The sequence below is a fragment of the Anolis carolinensis genome, unplaced genomic scaffold (assembly GCF_035594765.1).
Source record: "Anolis carolinensis isolate JA03-04 unplaced genomic scaffold, rAnoCar3.1.pri scaffold_13, whole genome shotgun sequence".
In the NCBI taxonomy this organism is placed as follows: domain Eukaryota; kingdom Metazoa; phylum Chordata; class Lepidosauria; order Squamata; family Dactyloidae; genus Anolis; species Anolis carolinensis.
The window spans coordinates 9111619-9121098 of NW_026943824.1; the positions used below are offsets into that span (position 1 = coordinate 9111619).

A 9480-nucleotide genomic window follows, 5' to 3' on the forward strand; every position below is an offset into this window, starting at 1 on the left:
CTCTCCAGAGTAACAGAAGTTGTTGCGGAGTCACGTGGGCTCTGACGTCACCCTATGGAGGTGTGGCGGGCCGTTTGAAAGCCTCTTCGGAGAACCAAGCGAGGGGTAGAAGTTACGGTGGAGTCACGTGGGCCGAATGGGCCATTGCTATGGCGACGAAGGAGTTGGCCAGGTAAGGCGAGGCCCAGGTGGGAGTTGGGCCTAGCATGTTCCTTTGGTATGGATGTCAAATGCGTCCTGAATTATTATTTCTCACTAGCTTGGGGACCCGGCGATGCCCGGGTCATTTGAGAATGGTATTACAGTAGAGTCTCACTTATCCAACACTCGCTTATCCAACGTTCTGGATTATCCAACGCATTTTTGTAGTCAATGTTTTCAATATATCATGATATTTTGGTGCTAAATTCGTAAATACAGTAATTACCACATAGCATTACTGCGTATTGAACTACTTTTTCTGTCAGATTTGTTGTATAACATGATGTTTTGGTGCTTAATTTGTAAAATCATAAACTAATTTGATGTTTAATAGGCTTTTCCTTAATGCCTCCTTATTATCCAACATATTCGCGTATCCAACATTCTGCTGGCCCGTTTATGTTGGATAAGTGAGACTCTACTGTATTTGTCTTTTAATGTTATGTATTCTGTTTGGAGTGGGTGAACTACAATTCCTAGAATTGTGTGGTGCAGTACTCTGTGGATGGGGGTGAACTACTGCAATTTCCAGATTCCTGGGGTAATTGTCCCGAAATATCTATCAGTATTCACAGCAGGCAATATTCAGTCTGTGTGCCAAGTTCAGTCTGTGTGCCAAGTCTAGATTCGTCATTGGCTGGGTTCAGTGGTCTTTGGATGGAGGTGAACTACAACCCCCAAAATCAAGGGCCCTTCCCACAAATACCTGCAGTATGTTCAGTAGGTCATGAGGCTTCTCTGTGTGAAGTGTGCTCCTAGTGCATTGTCAGTGAGGGTCAGTGTTTATCTGGTTCCAGGTGAACTATAACTCCCTTTTCCCCAAACTTGTCCAATATGTTGTATTGGTTATGTTCCCAGGTGAGTGTACAGCGGAATCAGCAGCGTCCAGTTAACACCATGTGCAAAAGACTCAGACCAGGCAGAGGAATTAAAAGAACAAAAGGAAATTTACTTGTTGAGTTGAAGACAAATAAACAGTTCTGCAATCGTACAATGTCCATGTAGTTGCATAAGATCAATAACTAATCAATCAGCATTCAATATATATACAGCATAGCATATTTAAATTGCTACTTGACCGTAGCTATTAGAGAGCCTGTCTTTTTCTGTGCTCTCCCAGCAAGCTCAAATTCCAACTGTCAAATCCAGCCATCTGCCAGCAAACTGATACATTGTTTGAGGCATGGCTTGCCTCTGCAAAGCTCAGCTCCCTTTATTTTGCAGAGTTCTTTTGCAAGGATTTCTTTACACACACACATAGCAATTTGGCGCAATAGGTTATGGGGCTCTGTGTGCCAAGTGTGATGCTCATTCATTGCAAGTGAACTATAAATCCTAGTACCTACTACTCCTGAACTTCCAGTCCAGTTCCCCTCCAAACCCACCAGTAGTCAAATCTGTAGGTGAACTACAACTCTTGTATATTCCCCAGTAGGAGTGACAGTGCTCTGACTTGATGCAGGGTGAACTACAACTTCCACCATGTGGAGTCAATCTCTAAACTCCTCCAGTAAGTTTAGTTGCAGCTCAGTTCTGCTCTGTTTGTTATGCAGAGAGATTGGAAAGGAAAGGGCAGTGGGCGGGGCCATGCAAATTCCACAGCAATGGAGAACCCTGGGATGCCTGCCTGTGGTGGAAGACAAAGCAAAATCTAGGAGGAAATTGTCCCCAAATGAAAGCATTCCTTGGGTGGTGGGCTGTAGTGTTTGGGAAGGACATTGGCAGGGGCTGGGATACATGTTCATGGCGCTCGTTACGACTATGTCAGTGGAAAAGAGTGACTTGCTAGATTTTTAACCCTGGGAAGTATAATCTGTTTGTGGAGGCCGGAGGCTGTCTGTGTGAGCAGATATCTGTGCCACATACACACATACGGGTTTTCGCTTTTATTATGGATTTAGATTAGATTTAGATTAGATTAGATTTAGATTAGATTTAGATGTCTTTTCAATTATTTCATACTGCCTGTGCATGGATTTCAAAATGTTTAAAGCAGGCCTGGAAAAACTTTGGCTCTCCAGGAATTACAGTTGAGGCTTGAGTCTGTTTGGGTACAGAAGCCAGTGTAGGAAGTTAGAAGTCAGTTGAGGCTTGAGTCTGTTGGAAGTGAGGCATGAATTCCTCGGAGCTGGACTGTTATAAAAGAGGTGTACAGAGCAATATAGTTTTGAAGAGACTGTTAAAGACTATACGTTAATAATAATAATTATTATTTATGCCCCGCCTCCATCCCCCCGGAGGGACTCAGGGCGGCTTACACGGGTCGAACCCAGATAAAAACAGCAACAATATAAAACACATCAAATGTACAGGGACATGTGCAATTATAAAAACACACATTAACACATACAGGTAAAATAGCTAACTTAATAACATAATTAAAGCACAAGTTAAAAATAGACTGAATAAAGTGCACCGTATAAATTTCAAACCTGAGGTAGGTGACAAAGTGCTACAGATTAATGAGAGGACAACTGAAATACAAACTGAAACATTTTAAAGCTTAACCTGACAAGAATTGTACCTGTATATTTGGATACATGAAGTAAAACAAACATGTGATTTTAAAGAATTCTACTTGAATCTTTGTCTGCTGAGAGAATTGAATAGAAACAAGCTATTTATGCACCTAGTGATCTTCCATTACCTAATAAACTGAAAGAACACTTCCGAAACTCTGCTACCCAATAGGCTATGATCCTAACAGATCATAATCCCTAATAGGTTATGATCCTAACAGGTCATAATCCACTAGTTCAATAGTACCTTTACCTTTATAGGTTTTTTGTAATCTTACTGCTGCTTGTTATGAGTTTCCCCACGATGACTGTAAGTTTGCTGTGTACCTGATGAAATACGTATTTTTGTTATAGCGGTTTAGTATGCTTTTTCAGTATGTCTGTCCTGCTGGCTCATGTTGTATGTCCTTGATTTTATTTTTATAGGCAGCTTGGTATCATTAGAAGAATCTCTAAAACATCGCCCAGTGCTCAAAGTCACAGTAGACCCAAACTACGTGAGTATTAAGTCTGTTTTGCAAGGCCAATGTTCTCTTGTTGTTATAAGTAATCACAATTCACAGTTCCTTTGGTATTACAGGGCAGTTGTTTGACTACTTAATCATTATTGACTTTGAGTCTACCTGCTGGAACGACAGACGGAAATGTTACAGTCAAGAAATAAGTAAGTAAAGGTTTAGAATTTGGGAAAATTACGAAGAATCTGAAGTGACTGAATGAATAAACCATAACAATATTTATCCAATTTTTTGCATAAGAGTTTGTATTAATTTATATGAGAGGCTGGCATTGGATAGCTGAAGCAGGCAACTGTGTGTATGTATGTGTCTCCTATCAATTTCTCCTCTCATTAGATTTGATCGTTCCAAAGAATTTCTTGTCATGGCAGTCATTTATAGCAAGCCAAAATCAGTGTGACATGTAGCTTCACCCTTCACCCATACACAGAGCTTGACTATACTGTTTTGGCAGATTTTATACATTCTTTGAAAAGAACAGCAGGAAAGGTTGAACCTTGGGAGTTTTCTTGGGAAGAGGCTCTGGATTAAGGCTTTCAGAATAGCTATGTAATTGTAGATAATACAAGATAATACACAAATCATTTTGTCATTGTAAACAATATAGCTGTACAATACTTTCACATAAACTAGTTTTATTTTAAAACTAACTAGAAATATTCATTAAAATATACTTTTTTCATTAGTTGAATTTCCAGCAGTTTTATTAAACACCTCAGATGGAGAGATTGAATCTGAATTTCATATGTATGTCCAACCGCAAGAACATCCGCTTCTTTCTGAATTTTGCACTGAGCTCACTGGCATAACACAGGTACAGTTTCACATTTTGTATTACAATTTGGGCACAGTTTGTGCACAAGTGTATAATTTCACTTAGTGTCGAAACTCCATGAACATTATCTATGTTAAGGATGCATTGACTTAAGATTGGTTTTACTTGTGTTCTGTCTTTTTAAAGAGCCAAGTTGACGATGGCGTCCCTTTGCATATATGCTTATCCCAGTTTTCCAAATGGATTCAAAAGATACAAAAGGAGAAAAACATTATTTTTACCTCAGGCCATTCAAGCTGTGCTGCTTCCGAAGGCAAACTGTGTGCTTTTGTTACGTGGTCAGGTAATTTGTCGTGTCCCAAAAAAGAAGGGGGAGGCTCAGCAGGAAATGAAATGGGACAGAGCTATATCAGGCACCTTGGAATATCTAGTCTGGGATGAAGAATTTCATCCGCTCCTCACTTCCCAGTGCTTTCGTGGAGCCACTGCTGATAGATAGAGCTAGCGTTCAATGTCTCCTCTTTCTTAGACTTGTGGCCTCCTAAAGACATTCCTGTCCCATAATTTCTCCTCACTCCAGAGAGATGAAGGTATGGGGAGGAACAGCCAATTATACAAAAAAGTACCTATAAATCTTGTCATGTTTTGCTATGTAAAGAAGGTTGAGAGGAGACATGTTTCAGTATTTGAAACGATGTCATAAGGAAGAGGGAGCAGACTTTTTTTCCCTCTGCCCTGGAGACTAGAACTCACTGGAACAGTGGGTTCAAATGATAGGAAAGGAAATTCCACCTGAATATCAAGAACGATTTCTTGACTGTAAGAGCTGTTCAGGAGTGGAACCCTCTGCCTCAGTGTGGTGGAAGCTCCTCCTTTGGAGGCTTTTAAGTAGAAACTGGATGGTTATCTGTCAGAGGGGCTTTGATTGTGCTTTTCTGGATGACCAAATTCTATGGTTCAATGATACTTTGCTATGTTTTGTCATGCACTTTCATGAGAACCTTTATAACATAAAATATTTGCATTGAAAAAAATCGGAGATTTACTAGATGCAGAAATGTGCTTGTGCATTAGAATGCACTCACAACTTTGAGTTTCTGCTGGAGCAGTGTAATTTGCCCCATGCATTCCACAATTGCAGCATGTAACACAAGAGCTTTCTGTAGGCTGGATTGCTTATGTATTATACCTGCTCACCTTGGCTCTGATTGTTGAATTCACACCAGCTAAACAGACAGCTACGGTTTTAGATTTCCACAACTGCACTATGTCCCTTGGCAAGTTATCATGCATCAGGTTATCTCCAGGGCCAGACGCTAACTAGATCATTTCCTTGTTTCTAACATAAAAAAGGATTTCACACTGAAAAGGTTATAGAAACAATGGATGCAGTTCGACCTGACTACAGTAGGCATAAAGTGTAAGACGTTACTTCTGTACTTGTTTCCTGCATAGATTGGGACCTAGGAGTTTGTTTGCATTATGAATGTAAGCGGAAACAGCTGCGAAAACCTGACATTTTAAACTCTTGGATTGATCTCCGAGCAACTTACAAGGTGAAAGTACTATCAAGCTGGAGTATAACTATTATCTGAGATGATTTTTGTAAAATAGTGTATACCTTTTATCCATGGCTATCTTAGAATAACTGAATTTGTTCATGGCAGTGTACTGTTCATGGTTTGATGAGAAACCTATTTAGATGAAATGTGTAGAAAAAAATTGCTGCTTTTTTGCTCTCAATAAAGAGAGCTGTGTATGTGAAAAACTACATTCTGGAACAAAGAATCTGAGGCCATTTAAATATAACAGATTGGCTAATGAGTTCACATATATTTGCTCTTAGGTTTTTTACTCTAGGAAGCCACAAGGATTAAAGGGTGCTCTTCAGGATGTGGGAATTATATTTGCAGGCAGAGAGCATTCTGGTGAGTTTTTTAAAAAAGGCTTTATCTTTGCAACCATGAACAATGAATGAATGAGACCCTTACCACTTGAAAACATGGGGTTTCAAGTGATTACTATTAGATGCCTCTCCCAGCCCACAAAGAGTGTCTGCCTCAGTCATTCACAAGATGGTGACCCCGTAACATAAAGCCCAAGGAGATATTTTCAATTTGCGCAGTTATTTTTTTATTTCTGGCTCAAAATAGATAGTAAAACTTGATGACTCGTTAAACCATTTGTAACTTTTTGTGTAGTTGCAACATGTTGCCATTGTGAAATGTACTGCTATTAAACTGGGTCCATCATTTTCAAACACCCTTTATTATTAAAATACAATTTCCGATAATGGATGGGGATGGTAGGTGCTGTAGTACTCCAGAGTTGTAGAGTGGGGAAGGCTAGGTCAGTCTGTACAGACTTCTGACATTGGATGGTAGGAATAAATAGTTACAAATTCTTTTGTAACAACTTCAGTTCTTTATCATATATATGTTGGAAAAGGGTATTTTTTAGATTGGAATTCTCAGGCCGGGCTGTGGTGCAGGCTGGTTAGCAGCCAGCTGCAACAAATCACTCTAACCAAGAGGTCATGAGTTCGAGGCCAGCCCGTCCCAGTGTTTGTCTCTGTCTCTGTTCTATGTTATGGCTAAGAATGTTTGCCTTATGTGTGTGCAATGTGATCCACCCTGAGTCCCCTTCAGGGTGAGAAGAGCGGAATATAAATACTGTAAATAAATAAAATTAATAAGTGACAGCGGCAGCCCTTCAAAGTATTGCATGCAAGTCTATCTATAATAGAGGTTTTATTATCCCAAGGGCTGGATGATTCCCGGAATACGGCTCACTTGGCCTGGAGGATGATTCGTGATGGATGTGTGATGAAAATCACCAAAACGTTAGATAAGGTTAGTGGCTTTTCTGCTTGGAACATATGACTGACAGATATAAAGGAAACCACTATTTACTGAAACAAATCTGAACTTGGATTTCATCCTGAAGAATTGTAAGGCACACCATGTTTCTTACTTGCTTTTGGTCTCTCTGTTGTTGGTTCCCACAATCTTTTTGTTTATTTGTGGAATTTAGGTCCCTCCTACAAAGAATTCTATTGCTAGATTTTGTAATGGAAAATCTTGCATCGATACACCTTTGCTGAGCAGTGATGACGCACAGGCATCATGTTTGGACAAAACCAAAAACGGCGAATTTGCCAGCCAGATGAAAAATAAGAAGGAAAGTCACCAGCAAAAATTCAGTTCTGAACATTTGAATCAACAGACAGATTTCAGCTCTGTACATTTACACGAGAATACCCATGTTCTGCCAAACAAGAGCAAGAAGAGCAATGAACATAACAAAATCTGTACCGGAAGTCTCCTTTCTCCTCTTGGCTCTTTCCAGTCTTCCTATTGTAACCCTATAGGCATCAAGCATGGGATAAATAATGGACATTTAATTTCAAATTTTTCAGCTCCCAATTCAGCACTGGTTTTGGTCCCTACCACTCTCACTACTGTCAATATTTCTGACACAGACATAAGTACTACTACTGATTGCTTATCAATGTTGACTGACTGGGAGGATGTTGCATTGATAACAGAATCACAAGATGATCAGAGTTCAGGATCTTTACAGCCTATGGATCAGACAAATAGTAAGGATTTGTATGAGGCTGGAGAGAGGATGGATGTGAATGAATCAACTGTAATGAACATAGTATCTGAAAATGTTGGACAAAATGCCCTGAATGTGGAACCATCAGGATCTGTTGTGTATAAAAGTCCTGGTACTACTATTTATAACACAAAAATAAACCCACCTATTATTTCTAACATAGAAATAGATCCAAATAAGCGTTTAAATACTTCTGTATTTAAGCTGCCCCCTTCAAAGGCAAAAACTACTCACACAAATGTATCTAATGGAAAAAATCAATTGACACATCTACCCAACCTTTCTAAGCGGAAACCTTCCAGTCCCAAATCTTTGCCTCCATCAAAAAAACTAGCCTTTTCCATACATGAAGATAAAGGGACATCATCTAAACCCTCCCTGCCATTTGGGTCAGGTTTACGTAGCATACCTGTTGGTATTTTAAAATCCTCTGTTAGCGTCAACCAATCTTTCAGGGCTAGGGAAACCGGCAGAGTGACTGCTCCTATGTGCAAGTGCGGCCGGAGAGCCAGGCGGCTCAATGTTTCAAACGGGGGTCCAAATCATGGCAAAGTGTTTTATAGTTGCCCAGTGCGAAAGCCGGAGGGGGGTCGAAAGGGTTGTGGCTATTTCAAATGGGAGCACGTGCTTTTGAAGGAGAAGCTGATGCCTCTGCCTCATTGCTCGAATGCTGTGGAGCTTTTACCTAATAGAGCAAGCTGCAAGGCTTCAGAAAATTCTGAAACAAAATGCCTGGGTCTCCGGCCCTCTATGCGAATGTAGCTCAACATCGCCACCTCTGCATCCCTTTAACCGTTAGCTCATATCATCACTGTTAATTTTGTGTACCAAGCATGTTATATGTCTATAGATCATGAATAGCCTATATAAAACTGCTAAAATCTTGTTTAAAAAATCAAGAAATATAATTGAGGGAAGCAGTGGGGGATCTTAGCATTATAGCATTTTAGCATTATAGGTGATTGATCACTGCTTTTTGTAAATTTTTAACTATGTATACATTTTAAGAACTTCATGAATTATGTTTCTATTGCTGGATAACTATAATGTGTAGAACCTATTGAAATTAGTTTACAAATCTTTTGACATTTTTTGGAAAAAAAATTGAAATAAAGTATTGTGGTTTTAATTTTTTTAAAGCTTGTCTCTCTTGTGTTGTTGAAGGCTTTCATGGCCAGAATCACTGGGTTGCTGTGTGTTTTCTGGGCTGTATGACCATGTTCCAAAAACATTCTCACCTGATGTTTCGCAGGCTTTGAAGCTGCAAGGCCAGTCAGTGCTGGTCAAGGTGGCCAATTGCAACATTCCTACTTGCCTCAAACAGACAAGAGGTTTTTCTCCCACCCTGGATATTATTTCACAGATATATAAACCCCACTTGCCTAGTTTCCAACAGACCTCACAACCTCTGAGGATGCCTGCCATAGATGTGGGCGAAACGTCAGGAGAGAATGCTCCTGGAACATGCTAGACAAGTACATATCTAGGTTGGCCTTTGAACTCCTTGCAAATTCATGATGTTGCTAATTTCTGGGCTCCGAAAGCAAATATTTTTGGGACTTCTTGCAGAGTACACAATGTTCTTCTCTCTTTTAATCCAACATCTGGAATCCGGCTGACACTTTGCTTTGCTTAGCCTGGCAAGATGTTTTAGGATTTTATAGAAAGCAAATGTAGGGGTGAGTGGAGGGAAAATTCTCACTCAGAAATACCTACCAAGGCTCTGTTTCTTCCCTGTTTGTGTATCTAAAATTCATTCTAAATGTGTTGGATGTGTTAGATTTGCAGCCTGGGCCTTTACCGACAGATGTTGGCCCAACAAGATCTTGCTAGGACACACAAGGAA

At 39.9% G+C, this 9480-nt stretch overlaps 1 protein-coding gene across 2 annotated transcripts; it reads left to right on the forward strand.

The window, feature by feature from the left end:
* Positions 1–34: 34 nt before the first annotated feature.
* eri2 (ERI1 exoribonuclease family member 2) lies at positions 35–8773 on the forward strand. Of its 2 annotated transcripts, none has more exons than XM_016997006.2 (9): positions 35–172; positions 3147–3217; positions 3301–3384; positions 3925–4052; positions 4200–4356; positions 5469–5569; positions 5860–5941; positions 6777–6865; positions 7047–8773. In XM_016997006.2, the coding sequence occupies exons 1-9, from the start codon at positions 150–152 to the stop codon at positions 8394–8396; spliced, it is 2085 nt and encodes a 694-aa protein (XP_016852495.1). In that variant the 5' UTR covers positions 35–149; the 3' UTR covers positions 8397–8773. The 2 variants fall into 2 exon arrangements, with proteins under 2 accessions (XP_016852495.1, XP_062820323.1); XM_062964253.1 differs by lacking the exon at positions 35–172 and adding an exon at positions 2763–3030.
* Positions 8774–9480: the final 707 nt, after the last annotated feature.

Coding starts and splice junctions, on each gene's coding strand:
- eri2 (XM_016997006.2), top strand. CDS start 150: ATGGCGACGAAGGAGTTGGCCAG. Junction 4,357..5,468: donor TGCTTTTGTTACGTGGTCAG/GTAATTTGTCGT, acceptor TTTCCTGCATAG/ATTGGGACCTAGGAGTTTGT. Junction 5,942..6,776: donor TGCAGGCAGAGAGCATTCTG/GTGAGTTTTTTA, acceptor TATTATCCCAAG/GGCTGGATGATTCCCGGAAT.